At 36.8% G+C, this 20,954-nt stretch overlaps 1 protein-coding gene across 1 annotated transcript in view; it reads right to left on the minus strand.

The window, feature by feature from the left end:
- Window positions 1-20,954, minus strand: part of tusc3 (tumor suppressor candidate 3) — an 81,281-nt gene that overhangs the window by 29,261 nt on the left and 31,066 nt on the right. The window contains exons 2-6 of the mRNA XM_063475404.1: window positions 15,112-15,281; window positions 12,716-12,833; window positions 11,440-11,580; window positions 8,385-8,525; window positions 8,085-8,174 (exon numbers count right to left, since the gene is read on the minus strand). Coding sequence (XP_063331474.1) covers window positions 8,085-8,174; window positions 8,385-8,525; window positions 11,440-11,580; window positions 12,716-12,833; window positions 15,112-15,281 — 660 coding nt within the window. The remainder of the gene's footprint in view (window positions 1-8,084; window positions 8,175-8,384; window positions 8,526-11,439; window positions 11,581-12,715; window positions 12,834-15,111; window positions 15,282-20,954) is intronic.

Consider the following 20,954-nt stretch of genomic DNA (forward strand, 5'->3'; position numbering starts at 1 on the left):
AAAAAAAAAAAAGCAGCGGCCGACACCGTAGACTGTTGGGTAATAAGTAAGCGAATAATGCAAAAAACAGAGATTTTTAGATGGGAAACTATTCCTGAGAGAGAGAGAGAGAGAGCTCTACATGAAGTGTGATTTTATCGTGGTGGAAGCAAAACAGCAAAAGTCAGAGGGAATTCATGACGATGTTTATGTGAAGCGTAGTTTGGATCGTCTTTGGCTGCTGGTTCAGTCAATATTGTTTGGAGAAAGATAAAACCTGCAGCTTCGGAATCGAGCACAAAAAGGACGTAAACACAAAGCGCCCGCCGACGCTTCAAAATCAGTCAGCTGTCGGCTTTCAGCCCCGACGGCGTGTCCGTGCCGTCGGGTGAGAAAGGCGACATCTCACTGATTCGGATGCGTCGGCGGGCGCTTTGTGTTTATGTCTTTGTGCAGAATCCGTGTACCTGCTCTCATTTACTGTTTTAGCTGTTTGGTGGTTGTAGAAATTTTGTGAGGTTTAACCTGAGATTCTGGCGTTTCGGGCAAAATAAATTTATATTTAAAAATCGATTCAGGATTTTAATGAATCGATATCACGTTATCCAAGCCAGAATTGATTTTAATCGATAAATCGATCATCAAAACCCACAACTAATGATGACCACTATGATATGAGCCATAGCCTCTTATGGGACTTTTGAATCAAGCTTAATCAAGTTGTTTTTTGTTTATTTTTTGTTTTCTTTTAAATAAAAGTTTCTCATAGCCAAATGTCTCTCTTTATGACTAAGAGTTAGTTTATAGCCTACTGATACAAAATGTAAGTAGCTGATCTTCCCACAATAATAGCTATTGTTAGCTCTGTAAATCTCAGTAAGGCAGGAAGTAAAAGTGTGTAGGAATGGAGACTATAAATTTTGTTAACGTGTGTTTTTTTGTGAACTGCATATTTTCAAGGTACACTTCCTTATAAATTATTTTTTAATTTGCCTTGGTGACCACTTTAATTTGACTCACCATGAACCCTGTAAAGCATGCCTCTAATCATCCTGGGACAGAAGCATTAATAGGCCAAGGAGAAATGATGCAGCCCTCCTGAAGGGAAACCACTGCAACACTGTGATGTAAATTTTGTGTTGTACTTCTCAATATACTTCAGAGTTTATTTCTTTTATTTTGGGAGCTTATTATTGACTGGGACAACATGTCAAGTATCAGAAAGATGCAATCTAAGATGCTGGCATGCAGTAACAATGCAAAACTCTGCTTTTCATGACCAGTGTCTTTGTGACGCTTTGTGACAATTTTAACAAACCAGTTGGTCTACATGGAGCCTTTTAATTTGAACATTTCAGCTCTCAGCCTCATTTAACAACCACAAAAAAAGACCTGCACTGTTTAATACATCTGAAAAGGAGGGGGGGGGGGGGAGGAAAAAAGAAATAATACAAAACTAGCCACCTCTTTGTTGAGTTCACCTTGTGCAAGGTTGTTTGAACTTTTGACCCTTCCAATAAACATAACAAAAAAAGCAGACAAAAACTCAAGTTATATTGTGCATTCTCCATTAGTGTGTGTGTGTGTGCGCGTGTGTGCAAATGGAACCAAACATTCACTAGCAATGGGTATTGTATATCCATGCAGCCACTGACCAATGGGAAACCTGTCTTGATTGAAGGGCCTAACAGAGTGTCTCGAAGAATCTAATGTAGCCTAAAAGCTGTTACACTGCTCACCCACTTGCTCTGTTGCATAGTCTATAAAATACCGACAGTTGCAAGTGCTACCGCTCAACCTCCTTGTATATACACCTAGCGTTTAAGTTTGAAAATCCTAGGTGACCTTTTTCTCAAAATATCGTGTTTACGAGATTTTCAGAAAACTTGACCTCTGACCTTGACGTCACTGATATTCAAGTCCATGATTTTTGCTATATTCACCTATGGTATGAATGTGCAAATCCTATGTTGGCTCTTTCCTGAGTTATTGTGTTCACAAACTTAAGTGTATGAGGTGCCATAAGGGACATTATCATGGAGATAAGTATATAGAACAGTGAGGTTGTTGTTTAAAAAAAAAAAAATTCCACTCATGCAACGCAAAAGGATTGATATTCTAAGTAGCCAGTAATCAACATAACACACAAACACCGAGCAGGAAGGAGTGGATGTATTGCATGCATACAGACTACCAAAGCACCACAACCCCCCTCTTGCCCCTACCTGTCTTTTAATTCTGGCTGTACTGTCTCTCTGTCTTGTTCTGTGTAAAAGGCACTCTATTTCTCAGGCACTGTTGGTGCTCTCTGTAATTTTTCAGTCTGTTTGACAACAAATGGGTTACACCCTCATCTGATGTAGCTCTCTAATGTACCCTTCAGCTCTTCTTTCTTTTTCCCTGTCATTTCCACATCCCTCTAGTCCACTCATTTGCTATCTCTTGATTTTGAAACACTTTTATTCATGCCCAAAATAGCTTCTTCAGTTGAAGTTGATGGTATTGTTTGTGTGTAGAAATAATTTATTTTTTAAAAACCTAATTCATCTGTGCTAATGCATGGTATTGCACACATGACAGAGAGCAGTTTTGTACTTTTGCATTATATAATTGGAGGAAAGTTATGTACATACATTGCCAGTTTTTCCTTTTCTTTATTTGTGTCCCAACTAAGTCCTTATTCAGTCTGTTTATCAGTTCAAATAATTACTTATTTTTGTCTTCCTTCTGCTTCTCTTTCTCCTCCATGCCCTGCCTACTCACTCCCACTCTGCCTGTCGTCAGCTAATTTGAAACAAACATACCTGCCTGCCTATTCATACTTACAGCCAGTTAAAAGTCACCAACTAGCAAAACACCTTTAGATTGTGAGAGTTAGGCAGACTATGCAGGCACAGGGTGAACATACAAACTCCATACTTGCAGGCGATTGAAACCCAAAGCATTCTTGCTTTGATGCAACATTACTAACCATTGTTTTACAGTATCACCCTGCAGTTATACTTTCCATGTCCATGAGTTCATGAGGGTCCACTTGAGTTTGACAGATGTAAATTTCATCACCATAAGGCTAACATGAAGCTTCATGTGACTCTTTGTGTTTCTGGCATTTTTTTTAATGACCATGCTGACCATGCATGCCTACGACAGACTACAAATACACTTAAAAAAAAAGTTTTATAACAATGACAATGTGTGCAATGAGTATACTTTTGCTCTTAAAAGGTTATAGTGATAATGGTGCCCTTTACTTAATAACATTTCAAAGTGTTCCTAAAATCCTGCCATACACTACATATTCTTTAACAGCATTAACTCCACTGACATAGTTTGCAACAACATGAATGTGTGCTTTTACTTTATTAGTTTTGCTTGGTCTTGAATTTTGGACCCACTTATCTGACATAGGAGCAGGACTAGGCTTGGCTATATTTGACTACAAATGATGCTTGTCTTTTTTCCTTTACACTTTTGAACCACACCTTAACCTTCCTCTCTTGCTCTCTCCATCCCCTGATGGTAAATGGCAGTGAATGAGAAGATGATTCAGAAAGGATCAGTATCATCTTATCATTTCTGTTTCTTCCCACCCCTTTTCATGTTACCTTTTCTCACCTCCTTTTCTAATCTCCCACATTCACCAGACCATGTAATTCCTTCAAAATGATGAGCGAGCAAGACTAGGTACACTATATTGAAAGGATTTGTCAACTGACGAATGGTACAGTGAAGCAGATGAAATTGTAGTGCGTCTCACTATGGAGCCAAAAAAACAAAAAAAACAAACCTGCTGCCTCAAAATGTGATAGAAACACAGTTTTGCTTTAACAAACCTATGCACACAGAGGTTCATACATAGACTATACCCAAATCCATGTACTCACGAATTATAAGAAGCATGCACATACCAAATACTTACACACATACTGTGATATGGCAAACTCTGTCAAAAAAGGTAAGCTAAGTATAGAATTATGTCTTTTAAATAGATTTTTTTTTAAACCTAAAGTTAAAGAAGAATGAGGGATTCCTCGCGAATATTTTCTTCCTGTGGATTTGAGTTTTTTAAAGTACTTTTTTTGACAGTGTTTTTCTTATGTGTTTGACTTTGACCAACTCCTTTTTTCACCTTTATTGGCAGATGACATTTCCATATTTCCAGCTTTTTACATGTTTGGTTGATGGTTTTTGGCAGCCGTTGTCATCCCTGCTAACCTTTCATGTTTTAGTGAAGCACTGCTGTCACTTTTATTGGCTGCAAATGGTTGACTTTTGGCTTGCAGGGGGCACCATTGTTAGGTTAGAGTTAGTCAGTCTGTTGTGTCTTTACACGTTCTGAGTGAATATGAAGTATTTTGAACTCTGTCTGGCAACATAGTGTCATAAGTTGACACTTCGGGATTAACAAAGTATTTCTGATTCTGATTCAGCCTGAATATTTGTTTAAACCAGTAGACACTAAGCATCGTATACGTCTCTGCGCTCAACTGTTTACACACCCTGACACTAAGCTAAAGTGAGTGAAAGCCCTGTTTTCAGCAGAAAAATGCAATTAAGGCATACATCCCATTTTAAACACATATCGTCAAAGTGAGACACTTATGAGGTGCCGTAAGGGACATTATTACTGAAACGCTTTCACACACACTACTGAAATTTTATCCCTCACACACACTACTGAAATGCACTCACGCACTCCACTGAAACCCGAGGCATTTCAGCTGAACAGGAAGTTCCTGACAAGGAAACTGACGGAAAAAGTGGTACATTTCAAACCACTACAAGCAACCTGCTAGTACAGCTGTCCCCACCCTTTTTTTGTGCCACGGACCATTTATGGCCGACAATATTTTCACGGACCGGCCTTTAAGGTCTCGCGGATAAATACAATAAAATAAAACGCGTACCGGTACCAAAAAAAAAGAAGATTTAATCATAACACACGGGAAAAGACCCAGGGAAACAGAGTTAACAATATAAAAGATATAAAAATAACGATATAAAACGATAAACACCCTGAAAACCCTAAATTTCAAACCCGAGCCTCAACTCTTGCGGCCCGGTACCAAACGACTCACAGAGCAGTACTAGTCCAGGGCCCGGGGGTTGGGGACGGCTGTGCTAGTAGCCTAAGTGAAGCAGCCGCATTACTTAACAACATATTAGCTTCCTTGAATGCGCAACGCGGAATTCGGAAAGATGTCCTATTTCCCCTAAGTTTTTTATATTGGCAACTCAACTGTTAACACTATGAAAAAAGAATTCTAACAACATACAAGGAATATCAATTTTTAATGAAGACTTCAAAATAAGTCAATTCGCAGATGATACATCTATTTATTTGAAAGATAAATCAGTGGTAGAGAAAACTCAATTTTCTCTAAAGCTTCTGGTTTATCTCTTAATATCAAAAAATGTTAACTACTCCTGATTCATACAAGCTCTGACTCCTCAATAGCTTCGGTTAGAGTTGAATCTAAAGTTAAATATTTAGGGCTTATAATATCTAAAAACCTAATTAGAAGAGAAGACACTAATATTTCTAACCATATCATGGAGATGAAGAAATCACTTAGCCACTGGTTAACCAGAGACCTCACTATTTTTGTGGCAGAAACATCCTATCTAAAGCTGAAGGCATCTCCGAATTGATTTATCCTTGTCACTCTCTATATATCTTCTCTAAAAACATTAATAAGGCTAACACAGTTATTTTACAATTTTTGTGGAGGAATAAAACCCATTACATTGAAAGATCTCAGCTTGTTAAGGAATACAATAAAGGTGGTATCAAAGCTCCAGAATTTGAATCTATGTTTGGCACCCTTAGAATTAAATGGTTAAAATCCTGTCTGTCACAGCCAGACTCTATGTGGTTCCACATCCCACGATCCTTGTTTAATAAAATAGGAGGATTAGACTTTATTTTGAAATGTGATTTTGAGGTAAATAAAATCCCGATCAAGATATCGAACTTTACCAAACAGAGTTTGAATTTTTGGAAAATGATATTTACCCACAACTTCTCTCCTCATAATTCAACCTTATGGAATCATAGGGTAATAACACTTAATCGAAAATCAATTTTCAAGAGCGACTGGTTTCACAAAAAGATTATATTCATAACAGATTTGTTGGATGAGAACGGTGTCATTCTAAGTTACACAGACTTTTCAGAAAAATATTGTCTAAACTGTTCTCAAAGAGAATATAACTAATTTTGTAAACTGATCCCACTGCCTCTGCTTCATTTGATTAAAAACTCTATGATATACAATAACTTCTCATCAGTGCTTCCTAATTTATTGCTAGGACAATTTCAGCTGTTTGATAAAAATGCAATAATAAATTTATTAGTAGTTTCTTCAAAGACAAAATATTTCATAGTTATAACAGAATGGTTACATTGCATGGTTCTAATTTAGTTATTTCAGATACACTGGATAAAGCATACTCGAAATTTATGAAATGGCCTATTCTACCTAAAGTTAAAGAAACACAATTTAAAGTCATAAACAAAATTAATCCTGTGGCAGAATTTCTAAAAAAGAGATTTGGCTTTGAGGTGGATCAGTGTTCTTTTTGCACTGATGAAAATGAAACCCTAGAACATCTTTTTTTTCCTATGCCCTATCACACAATGCTTTTGGAGTGACTTAAATAATTGGATTTCCCTAAAAATTAATGATGTGCCACCATTTGAATAACATCATATAATTTTTTTATATGGATCATCTAGCGTTGGGTGTCTCAGACATTATTAACATCATCATACTTTTGAGTAAATATCATATCCATAGTGCTAAATGGAGGAACGCTAAGCCTTCTCTCCCTGGCTTTATTAATGATTTTAAGATATTTTTTTCTTCGCTAAAAAAAAGACAAAAAGCAAATGTGCCAAAAAAAAAATTAACCAGGATATTGCCCATCTCCTGCTATTCTAAATTTTGACTTATGCTGAAGCTAATATATTGTTAAGTAACGCAGCTGCTTCACTTAGGCTACTAGCAGGTTGCTGAGTAGACATCTGTGTAGTGGTTTGTTTGAAATATACCACTTTTTCCTTCAGTTTCCTTATCAGGAAACAACTTCCTGTTCAACTGAAATACCTTGGTTTTCAGTGGAGTGTGTGAGAGCATTTCAGTAGTGTGTGTGAGAGATAAACTTTCAGTAGTGTGTGTGAGAGCATTTCAGTAATAATGTCCCTTACGGCACCTCATACACACACGCACTCGCTTGCAGACACAAACATAATTTCTCACATTCCTCCCTTTCGTCTATATGGCCATTTCACTTTCATTGTTCTGATCCTACTCTCCTCCAAGTTCATAGTTTTTTTTTTCTTTCCATTTTTCTTCCATATTTCTATTTTAATTTCACACTTCAGTGGAGAAACCTAAATGATGACCTGCAAAACTATATCTGGAAATACTGTGTGAGTAAGTATTTGCACACATATTGATAATAAGTGGCAATTCTCTAAAACACAGCAACTATACGAAAGAAAGGATGGTTGAGTCAAATTCCTTGTTTATGTGCACAAACTTTGTCAAATATAGAATACTCTAATTCTGGTTGATAGCTGGGTTAAACAAAAAACATGAAAGGAAGACAGCATGAAAGGAAGAAAGCACAGAAAAACAAGAGAAAACAAGCAAGAAATAATTAAAGAAAAAGTCTTTTGGCCAACACCTCTCTCTTTCCCACTCTGCTTGGCCCAAGATGACTCTGAGATGCCTCTAGGGTGATATTAACACAAAATGACTCTTCCCAGCTGTCCAGTAACATACGCACACTCGCACACACACACACACTGTCCCGTGTCTGACCCGTTAGCAGGTGGTAATGGCACAGAGTCTATTTTACTTGAGGCCAATAGCCTTACAGATGTTTTTATCACTGATCTAATATATTTTCACTTACAACCTGGTAAAAAAAGATTAAACTTATACCTTAAAATACAGCTTTTACCAAAAACATAGCTAAGTTATTGATTGAAGGACAGAAGACAGTACAAAGCCAAATAGAAACAAAACAACTAAAATAAAACCATATATATACACATGTATATGCACTGACAGGGAAGAAAGAAATGTAACTCTTACCACTTGTCCATTCTGTGGATTTTTGTGGGCATAAGGAGGACCTCTGATGTGATTCCACATCTGACCAGATGTCATTGCAAACACCACACACTAGAGAGAGATAAAATAACAGATGAGAGAGTCAAGCATAGATAAGTAACTTTTCCATTACATAAAACATGACATCATATTTTTGTTAAAATGGGGAGAAAACTACACCCCTAATCTCATTTCACACAACGTCCCTGACATGTAAAAGTAGATAAATATGGAAAAACAAATATTTCACTCCAACCTAATGTTGGTGTATATGTATCATACCAGTGCAGCCATGGCCCATCCAGTCTTGTTGTATATGAATTCCAAGTTGTTCCTCCTCAAATACAGCAATCCTCCAACTAGAGATACTAAGAGCGCCAAAGCAATAGTCCCTGAATAATTAGGAGGACGGAAGACCCGAATCTGAAAAGCCAGAAAGAAAGTGAGATGAAAGTGAATAACATGGTAACATGTTTCAGTTGCTATATGACTTTAATTTTATAGTATTCTGTATGTAAAATTATATTCTATATACTGATGTAAAGCAAAAATTTCCTATGATTTCTTACACATTCAAGATATTAAAAACTCAGTGAGTGGATGAAAGTAACATTATGTATTCAGTGTTTTTTATATTTAAAATTTTTGTGGGTTTTTTTTATTGAAGGAGAAGCAAATATAAAGCTGATTTAAAATGTCAAATCATTTTCTAAACTAACACTAATGTGAGCAGAAAAGGGTCCTTGAAACTGTCAAATAATTCCATAATTTCAAATAATTTACTTCCAGTACTAAAATATGAATATTACATATAAAGTCCTTGCAGTTAATTTCTGTGACAGAGACATAAAAAGAAATTTAAGAGAGCCACAACACAGCAAGCACAATTACTCCATCTAGAACAAAGACCATGAATCTGTTTCTGACAGAATACTCTTCCTCCACATAATCACACACTACTTTGTGAATTAAATCTACATTAATTATATAAAATAATTTAATTATTCCAAACTAAATAATTAAACACTTGTGACATTATACTGGGGTACATACTCAGTTCCATTAAACTCTGTAATATTTGAGGATGTGATCAACAGTGTCAAGGCCAATAAAATCAGTCTATGAAATTCTCTGCAATATGTTCTTTTCTTCTATTTTCAGTGTCTTTCTTCTTGAGGATATTTCAGTGCGACTACAACACCAAACATTGTTATTCCAACAGATCAAGATGTTCTAAAAGATAAATGTGTAACTGGCAACAATTTTATTTGAGGTGATTGGTGTTGTGATTTGGTGTTATATGAATAAAATTGAACTGGCTTGAAATTATTATATTGCAAGTGAGAATGTGTTGACGCTCTACAGCTATTAAAAGTTTGCCCTACAAATTTGCCATGTATCAGGCTGCAAATGCTTGACTATGTATGTATAAAGAGGTAAAAACATTTTTCTCTGTTTATTTTAACATGGTTCTACTACACCGACACTAGAATCTTGATGAAAGGTTGAAGAAAAAGACTGCAGAGAAAGAAGGAGAAACAGAATAACTTATTGTTGTATTCCATCCATTCAACTTTCATTTCCAGAATACAGTGCACACATGACACGAAATGTCAAAGTCAAAGGACACTGATGTATGAATTATTAAAGCAAAAAAAATGTAGCTAGGTCCAGGGATGAACCAGTCTCGTGTCTACACATAAACAGTTTTGTTACTAGCAGTCGTCACAAAAATACATAATTTGTTTCCATTTATTTAGTTGAATCTATGAAAAATGTAAAAGATAAAGTATGTCAGTCATAAAATTTGTGCAACAACAAGGTGATTCCCAAAGCTATTAGCTAAAAGCTTGGCATATCTCAGCATGGTGTGCAGTATGTGCTTAAAACATAAAAAACAAAGCAAAACGAACAAAAAAACCCCAAACCCAACAGCTGATGAACAGAATCTGAAATTCCTGCCCTTATAAGAAGAGGGAAAGCAAACAGCAAAGACATAACACAGGACTTAAGAAATACATCTGACCTTTGAAGTTTGCTAAACAGGAAATAACCTGAATCGAAAGGTGGCCAACAAGAAGCCTTTCTTAAGTAAGGAAGGGAAACAGGGAGAAAAGACTGAGGTATGTCAAATTACACAAGAAATAAATTGAAAAAAATTATTGGCAATAGGTCTTATGACGCAATCAATCCAAATATGAAAGTATTGGTTCGTTGTCATCAACATGTGTAGAGGAGATCATCGGGGCAGAGGTACAACAGTGAGTGTCTACAGTCACTATAGACAAAACACTGTGGATAATCTGTCATAGTTTGCATGAATCTGAGAACCATTAGAGTATGATCCACCATATAGATGCATCTGGAAAAGTATCCACTATATTTTTGCTATGTTATAGCAACTGCCTTATTTTTCAGCATGACAATGAGCCAAACATACTGCCAACAAATTTTATTTTATTGGCAGTAAAAGAAAATCATCATCTTGACGGAGAATGGAACAAAAAGCAGCCAACAACCAAAAAAGTGCTTTCGAATGTCCTTCAAGAAGTCTGGACGTATTTATAAAGAAGTATTTATAAATGGAGAAGGCAGGAAGTATTTATATAGAGTCCTTAAAGAAATTACAAAGAAGCTTTCCTAAGAGTCCAGGTTGTGTTGAAGAATAGAGATAGTCATACAAAATAATGACTTTCAAGCTCATTAGAATTGCATACTCAATTTTCGCCTTACATAGTGCACCTCCATCTATGTTTGCATATGTTACAATCAAACTCCTATTTCCCATTTTCCTAACAAAATATAAGGAAATGAAAGGAGATTCAAGACTTTTGCACATTACTGTAGGCTTCTAGAATATCCATCTGCTAGTCAAGGAAACTGTCAAGGAAAAATTATAAGTAACCTGTGCAAGCAGGTTACAAGCATATTTTTTGCTGGAATTGAAAACTGAAGGTTGAATTGAAAACCAAAGAGAGAGAGAGAAAAAACAACCTGGGTCAAAAACACCTCAGCATTCCTTCAAATTGGCTATTACAGCGTAAAGCGTTGTCGGGGATGCATCCACTGAAGACAAAACACTTCGTCACATAGAAAAGTGTTGTATGAATTTATGAGTGAATGAGACTTGTAGCAGAAAGTGTTTTGAGTATATAAATACCAGTCCATTTATCAAAAAGGTCAATAAACTGCAATACACGGGATTTCAACAGTTCTAACCATATCTACAAAAAACTATTGCGGGTGTATCTACACAGGTTTCTTCATCATTTCTCACAAACACATGAATGTTTCTGCAACTGCACAAAACTGAATAAATGTTTTGATTATAAAGTACCTGAACATCTGTGCGGTCCGCAATCCACTTGGCAAGCTGTTCTGAGGCAAAGCCAATCCTTTGCAGGTCAAATGTATCAGCCCTTTTTGGCTTTCCCTTTGCTGGGAAATGCATAAAGGTTGGGGCGCTGTTCATGTTCAACTAAGAGAAAGAGAACACACAATGAAGAAGATATTAAGTTAATGAATCATTAAATACACAAGGGCAAAATATTATCCTAAAATCATAACATATTAGCAGACTGGTGGCATAGGCTTGAATTTGTTTTCATTGCTGGCATTTCCTCCAAATACTTATATTATGTGGGATGATGTTGCATTTTTCACTTCCTCAGCTTCAAATTTTGTTATGAAGTTCGGCAAATAAAAACGCATATGTTGTCATTTAAATGTTGACACAGTAGTATTTCCAGCACAAACAGTTTCGTGAATGAGTCATCACTAAGGTGACACAAACAACAAAACATTAGCCAAAACTTTCAGTGAAGATATCCTTACTGCCAGAGAGCATCAGAGAGCAAAGCTGCACTCACTCTGCTTTTGTATCAGTACCATTTCACAGGAGCCAAATTCTAAAGTGCTGCTGTCAGGTAAATACTGCATTTAAACTTCAACTTTTTGTTCATGCTGAAATGAAAAAGGGTTTTCCAAATCCTGTCTAGACTTTGCACCCAAGACATTTGAGACTGTTGTTAAAATTTATGAGAACTGTCAAGGAAAAAGTGTTACCAGTTATGTTTTATTATGTGAAACTTTTCAACTGCCAAAATGATCAAACAAATGTGACTATCTTTACAGTTATGCTACGTAACTTCAAGGACTTCAAGGAAAGTCCAAAAATCAGGTCAGGACCCTGCACCATGCTAAAACAAGAAGTAACCATTAAAACAATAAAAGAGAAAGAAAAAATATGCAGAAATAGTAAGCAGAAAAGAACAAAAACAAAAGTAGTAAAAGCAAAAAAAATCTTAGCACTTAACATGGTTTTTGCTGGATTACTGTTAATCTAAATCGTGATAAAAGAAAGAAAAGAACTAAAAGGAACCAGTGGAGGAATAGCAAGTACTAACAAACAATCTAGTTCTATCCTCAATCCAACAGATGCATGAACACACATCAAATTGTCATTATTTTTAGTGCAACTTTAGGTAGTGAGCTAAAGCTGGGGGGTCAATACCCCCCCCCCCCAAAAAAACAACAAAAAACAAAAAAAAACAAATAAGTATGACAATCTAAAGACTGCAGTGGGTTTAAGCGAACCAGTTGAAAATGGTTACCTGCTGGAAAACATCAGCTCCCTCATCGTAGTCCACTACCGTGAAGAATAGCTTGTTGGAGAAAGCAGATGAGTACCGCCATGAGTTTGCCAGGACCTGGTACTCCTCATTTGCCTGCCTACAAAATAAACAGGACAGACATAAGAGATATATATTAATTTACTATTGTAAAATGCAACAATATTACATTCACAATAAACACAAGAATGTGCAAAAACATTTGCCATCAGCGCTATGCTCAAAAACAATCATTCTTTTGCGTACTTAAGTTCCAAAACTTAAAAAGCCTAGTTAAAATTAGTATGTAGTATGAAACTGGGACAGAGCTTAAGAGTGATGTGGGAGTGAGGACTCCAGTGATTAGCCATCTTTTTCACTGCCCGATAGTCCTCTTAAAGCAGACACTCAGGTCACCATCTAACATCCATCTTATACGCTCTCTCTTGCTCTCTTTTTCTAATGATGTCACACTAATGTTAATAAGAGAATGCTTGGAGCAAGGAAAGCCAGAGAAAGTGAAGACAAAAGACAAAAGGAGTGACATTAATGTATACATCTGTTAATTATACAGTATAAGTTTTATATAGTAGTTTATATAGTTTTATATAGTAAGTATTATATAAGTTCCCCAGTTTGTTGTTAGATTAAAAACACATACAAACAAACATAATTTTTGGATTTAGAATTTATATATTTTGAACGAAAGGACTTTGTATTTGTGGTGTGTATGAAACTGTAAATTGCAGAATCTGGTTTGGCAATGATTTATTGAGTTACTGTCATGCAATTTCAGCAAAGATAATTTTATACAAAGGCCAAAAACAGAAACAATTATTTTTTGTGTTGCGTTACTTTCATACACTGAGTCCATTCACTCTGTCTGCCTGCTGTGTGGTACTGACATGGCTGATGAATAACTTATCTAATCAAGTGACTGATGAAGTAGAAGAGTGGCTGATTAAAGAAACCAGCCAGGTCAAGATAGAGAAGGTCAGTGATGATTTCATCAGCTGGCTGGATGCCCCTTTGGACACAACGATATGGTCAGCTACCTGGTTTTTACTACATAGCAAAGAGGAGCTGGCTAGGTTTAGCATACAAAATGAAGCAGTTACAGACTAAATTTGTATGTAATTTTTACTACATTTTCAGATTAAGCTTGTTATTTGTGTAAGCATTCACTATTTGAGTTCTCAAACTGGAAATTCCTAAAATTTGTAATAGCCACTGTTTTTAATATAAATTAGTATGACTGCAAAAACAAAAATACCATCAAAAACCATCATCACAACCAACCATCACACAAGCAAGAAATAATTAAGTAATATGCAGCAGACTGCAGTATCACATGTAACACTAAAACCACATTTTGGGTTCTCTGACAAGAAGCTTTCATAACCCTGGACAGCTCTAGAGCTGTCTCAATTATGAACTCCAGTGCCACGATAAGAACTGTCCATGGTGCTGAAATATAATTTAACACTTGTCAGGGCGTTAAAGTTGTAGATTCACATAAGAACAAATTTTCATTAAAAATAGAATGAGAGAAATAATTATTTCAGCCACTGCTGAATTTTAATTTTTCTCACTTGCAAAGAAATGAACAGTGTCTAATTTTCATGGTACTTTCATTCGGATGGAGAGAGATAATATCTACCTGCCCCCCAAAACAAAACAAAAAAGCAAAATATATGACATAAAAGTTATAAATAAATATTTTTTTTTGTTATTGAGTGAAATAAGTATTTGATCCAACCCAACTAGAATTCTGGTTCACATAGATTGGCTGTGGAACACAGATTGTAATCAATCAATTACAGACACTCCTGATCTCAACTCATTATGTGTATAAAACATAGCTTTCCACAGAATCAATTTCTTCCATTCCAACCTCTCCACCATCATGGACAAGACAAGAAAAAAACTGTTGAAGAACCTCAGATTAGATAAGAGAGACAGTAATCTTATAGAGAGTAATCTAATTTGTTATACATATTTTGAGGGACTTGACCTTGCTGTTTTGTACCTGATTCTGCTACAAATGTGATACAGGTTGGATTTTTTAAGTAGTAATTACATTTTAAGATTGCAATTGGTGTTTTGTCTGTTGTTGTTGTTATTTATTTATTTTTTTTAAATCTCCCTGTGCATTTAATGCTTCTAGTATGTAAGTGGCTATGGGACTTGTTCTGTGGACAGTATTCATTTCCTTTTGGTAGTACAGAAGAAAAGAACATGAGTTGAAAGAACTTTTTCACTGTAGCCCACTGAGAAAACTCACAGGAGGGCATGACATCTTGGGCAATAGCGGGAAGGACAAAGGAATAGCTGTTACAGTAAGAGCTATGGCACATTGTGTCCTACAGTAGGTGTACTGCGCGTGTTCGTGTATATACCTGCAGACAGAACATTGCCTTTGAGGCTGTAGGGCAGTGAACATGACGATGACAGAGTAGTTTCTGGGTGGGGCCTTGACAAAACGACGGAACTTGTCCCCATTCATCCGGATAACCGAACGCCGAGAAGACCACTCCATCATCTGGTCAACTTTCTCTGACAGCAGGTTCTGAACACCCAGAAAAAGAAAGAGGTGGGAATAACAATACATCCCATTAGGATTTTATAGGAAAAAGAAGAACAATGCAATCATAGTTAAGTAACAATTCAGGGAAATAAGTCTGTAGTATGTATGATCCTGCTTCCTTACATTATATCTTAAAAAACGGCAATGTTTCTTCCAGCCTTTTCTCCTCATGTGAAACATGTATACTCTGACTCTGAAAGTCCAAGGGTGACTCAGTGGTGGTAGAAGACTTAAATAAAAATAGGTTTGACTACTGGCCTATAAATATTAATAGGGTACAAACAAAGAATGTGGAATGCAACAACAAACCTAGCAATTATTTGAAAAACATAAGACATGACCTGGCAGAAACACCTTAGTTCTTGGTTGTGCTTATGTGTGAATTTTAAAAGTCTGCTCCTGACTAAAGACATAGTCTAGCTTAAGTAAGAGGTCACAGTACCAGTGCCAAACACAATGCTATTGGTAAGCAATGTACAGCACTGACACCAACTAGTGCCTGTGCAAGCAGAAACATAAATAACAATAAACAAAATTCATGTGGACATGCAACATGAGTGTCCATGTTTGTCTGGCATGTGTATCTGTAAATCTATGGCATGACTGTGTTAGCAAAGGTTTACATGAAAACAGTGCTGAAATCCTACGAGCAAGATTTTCACGAACTTCAGCAGCTCCGAGCTGATGAGTAATGAAATAGTGAGCCTGCTGATGAAATACTTCTTTTCCAATATCTGCTGCTCAAACTGTACAGCAAAATTTCAAAATTTCACCTCAGTCCAAAATCATTTTTTGGTTTGACTTTTTAACTAGACTGTGCCAAATCTGAGCTAGGGGTTTGTCATGCATTTTTTATTAAAGGCTTTTGTCTGACACCACCTTCATCTTTTCCTACTCAACAAAAAGGTAGCATATCTTGTGTGCAGATTCACATACACAGTGAAGGGTAGTGGGTCTACCATGGTATTCAGCATAATGAGGTTAGTATATTTCTGCTAGTCTCAAGTTGATTGAGCAGTCGGTTGATGCGCTAAAGATATTAAAAGTGCTTCTATCGAGTTCTTAAATATATCGATATATTTTTATACGAGATATGAGATGTGACAACATCGTTTTATCGATATAGTCTATGTTACGTTATAATTAGACTTGTGGAGCCGCTAGTTTGCCTCTCTTTCGTCCACTTTTGTCTCTATGCAACGTTACTCTGCCTCGCCTCTCTGCTTCACTGAACACAACTCCCCCTCCCCCATCGCTTCACCTGCAGGCAACAATACGATGGACACGGCAGCTATCAAAGAGGAGCTGGTCGGCGAAAAGAAAACATTTGGAGATTATTATTATAGTGCTGTCAGCATTACTCTCGTTAAAATGACGTTAACGCCATAACTGCATTAACGCAGCAAATCTCCGTTAACAAGTTACCGCGGATTGCCCCGTGCATGAGGCTGGATGGCGTCAACGCGTTAACGAGCTAACCAGGCTAACGCGTTGATGCCTAAAATCCTTTCATTTTCTCAAAAATTGACAGTGCGCTTTATGTATGAATTCTGATTGTGCTTACTGACGGCGAACCAATTTTATGTGGTACACGGCGCTCAGCAATCTGTCAAAAAATGTTTTAGTACAACTTTGGTAAGCTACAAAGCTTATCAAGCTTAGCAAGATATATATCATATATCACCATCCAGCTAAAGAATATCGAGATATGAATTTTGGGCCATATCGCCAAGCCCTATTTCACATGATTATTCAATTCAATTTTACTTTGGCCAAATCACAACAACAGTAACTTCAAGGCGCTTTATACGATAAGGTAAAATAATAATAATAGTACAGAGAAAACCCCAATAAACAGATGAACCCCCTATGAGCAAGCACTTGGTGACAGTGGGAAGGAAAAGCTCCCTTTTAACAGGGAGACACCAGGCTCAGGGTGGGGCAGCCATCTGTCATGGCCCGCTAGGAGTGAGGGGAAGAAGACAGGACAAAGAGACAATGTGGAAGAGAGCCAGAGTCATTAAAGGCAGAGTGATGCATAAACACACAGTGAGTGAACAAAGACAAGTGAATAAGAAGCTGTAAATCATGGGAAACACCTAGGAATCTAGGCCCATTGTAGCATAACTGAGGGATAAATAATTTCTGAATAAAATCTGAATGCAACCATTTCAAAATCTGACTGCAACCTATGCAGATGATCAGTTATCTGTTTTACAACTAATCTTTTGAGAATTTGTGAGATAAAAGTAAGATTAGAGAATGGTGTGACACCTGGGTTAATGTTTTTGTTTCACTTTAAACGTATAAATAAATTCTTTAGCCAAATAACGCAGCTGAGCATGCTGATATTCTAAACTGATGTTCACGATAGGGTTGGGCGATATGTAAAAATTTTCCAACCGACAATCGTCAGTCCAGTAATTGATGATAGGCGATATATTTGGGCATGCGCAGAGTTTTTGATGGACGGGGCAATGTAATCATGCTAAAAACTAATTTCCCCCCAAAATTAGGGCTGTCAGCGTTAATGCGGCGTTAACGCAGTCATCACAATTAACGTGATTTAAATTTTTTATGCGCTCAACCCATCTGGAGTGCAGAATGAACAAACTTTGGACAAACTGCCTGAAATGCTTTTTAATTCTCACTGTCAGTTTTTAGAAGCCATCATATGCACGCATCTCTGGTATTGGCAGAGGGACATTTAATTCAGGGTTGAAGCATGGCAGAGATCAGTGGCAAGCATTCTGTCATCACATATTACATATGTAGATTAACTTTTCATCTTACTGTCTCCATTACTCTCTCCCCAAATTTGGTAGCATTGGATCAAGTAGACAGTAACTAAATAATTTAGCACTGCACTTCACTCCAGCTACTAATTGGGCACAAAATCTCTTTTGCTCACTCTTACATGTACACACACACACACACACACACGCACACACATCAGGTCATAGACTTGGCTGAAGAAAGCAGAGCTGTTGTCTAAATCTCTCCAGTAAACTGCCTGGGGACAAGATTGACAGAGACAAACAAAAACTAAAAGGAGGAAGAGGAAGAGAGTGAGGCAGAAATAGGCAATACACACAGCTGCTGACATGTGTTTCTGCAGTATTGCTTGTGTGTTTTAGACAACACACACACACACACACACACACACACACTCCTATATATACATGGCCCAGGAGGGCCATGTATAATGAGGAAGGAGAGTCCCAAGGGAACACGAAAAGGCAACAATAAGTACTACACAAAAACACAAATGTATACACAATAGTGTGAATGTCCACATGAGGTACAAAGTGGTTTCTATACACCTCTGCTTTTCTGCCTTTGATTCATGTACCTTGTTGCTGCCCGTGTGCATTCACCCCCAAAAGGAGAACTGTCAGTCCTGGATGCCAATCATACTGCAGTAATGATGCACTGTCTAACTTTTGTTGCATGTGCGCGCGCACACAGACACACACACACACACACACACACACACACACTACTGCTGAAAAGATTCAGAAGTACTATGTGAGAATAGATAAGATTGCACACCATTTTTTTTCAGGACCATTACAGAGTAGCCTGTTTAAAAAACAAAACAAAACAACAACAACAACAACAACAACAAAAAACACTTGAAAACACTTTTACTTGTGCCAATTTTCAGGTATGAGCTGTTGTATGGAGGCCTAAAATGAGGGACTGAATCAGCAAGGAAACACAAAAGTTATTGAGACAATATAAAAGCTAGCCACAAAACATACATTTATATTTAAATTTAGATTTTGCACTGTACTACATTATTTTCTGACAACTAATTGGCATAAAACTTCACATTTACACTATCACACCATTTTGAGAGTGAAATTATGGGTCCTATGGCGTGTATGATTAGCCTTACTGAAATTATTTTACAGCTGCACTGCTACCAGTATTAATGTTTTACAGCTCTACTAAACTAGCAATTTAAAGTAGTCTAATTTGGCTTGAATGCATTTCTCAACTCGTCCAGTCTCACAGTTAAAATTCAATCAAGTAAAATAATTGCGTGGGCAAATAAGAGACTTATTCAGCTATTTGCGATTAACTGCACTCCAACGTTCCTGGGTATTTTCTTTGTGACTGTGTTTGAAAGTGAACATTTTTCTTGACAATGCAAAAGACTGTCATTAAATGTCAAATTTAGTCATTGTGTATGACGTGTAAGGTCAGATAGGATGACTCTTCAAAGACAGATGATGACAACAGCATACCACTATGCTGTGGTATGATAATGGGCAAAGAAATGAAATGTTCCTAATAGCCACGTGTTGGAGTGATATTTTATGATTGTCATTTGTACTTAGGAACATATAATCAATAATGTTTAGAGGTATATAATCAATTGCATATTGATAGGATGTCTGATCCTTAGTAGTCTGCGAAGACTGTGTGCATTCCAGAGCACTCTGGCATACACACACATCCTAAGGTCATGAGAGAGGTTGTACCTTCTCTTTCTGATTTATACTATGGGATACTACTCTGTATCTGCTTAAGTATAAGAGCCCTTTGTTTAGGTGGACCGCTGGACTCCTGGCACCGGCTTTTTAAGGAGGCGTTCACAGGGCCATATCTTGACGCACACACACACGTACACACAGACGGTGCTCTTTGTTCACATATATGCCTGTGTAAGATGTCACATGTTAATGAGACTATGCATATTGTGTAAGCAATAAAAGCAGCCTGCAGGGGGACGCAAGTTGAAGCGGGTTGGAGACAACTGCTTCCCTTTCGCGAGTGAAAACTTGAGCTCTGTGTGACCTCGTTCCTGAGTGAGTTTCTGTTTATCTAGCAGTATCAGGGGTAAAACTCTGACACCAAGTCAGTCACCTGATCCAAATCCAAAATAAGTGTGCTTTTCACTGACTGAAAGCAAAACTAAAGGCAAAAATATCCACAAAAAACACTATAAGCTGGGCACAAGGGGTTATGTAAAAATATAAGCCCACAACATTCCAATCAATTCTACCTAAAATGCATATCGCAGACATACAGTAAACTGAATACTGTTCTTGAACCGTCTAACATTCATCATTTTGAAATGTAGCATTTTCTTCTACTAGCACTGAATAATTGAACATAGAACAAATAAAAGAGAAAGACTTTAATTTTGGCTTTGCTTTTCCTTCTTTTTCTTTTTTTTATAAAAGATACCTTCAGATGACTATAACTGGTACATATGAGGGAACACAAAATGAAATCAAACCATACACACTGCAAAGTAAAAAAAAAATCTATCCTATGTCAAGGATACAGCACTTTGTGAAAAACAAAATAAAAAAACAATGTTGTTGGGAAACTTCAAAGGACCCTTGGTAACAATAGAAAATGAAGCATAAACAGGTGCACATAAGAGAGTCATAAACAAGTTGAGTGATGCAAAAAAGAAAAGTAACACATTGTAGTGCTTTCTTTGCTTTTTGAAACTTAACTTTGGGCAATACAACATGTCAAATATAAGAATCACAAGTGTCACCAAAGCACTAGTTGTTATATAAGAGTCACAACACACACTTGGGCGTGATGTATTTGGTCTATCAAGGCGATAACAAATAATTTATTTTTTCTCACATAGGGCATGGAAATGAATCTTAACCAAGCGTGCATGTG

Source organism: Pelmatolapia mariae, linkage group LG6, assembly GCF_036321145.2.
Source record: "Pelmatolapia mariae isolate MD_Pm_ZW linkage group LG6, Pm_UMD_F_2, whole genome shotgun sequence".
Taxonomy (NCBI): domain Eukaryota; kingdom Metazoa; phylum Chordata; class Actinopteri; order Cichliformes; family Cichlidae; genus Pelmatolapia; species Pelmatolapia mariae.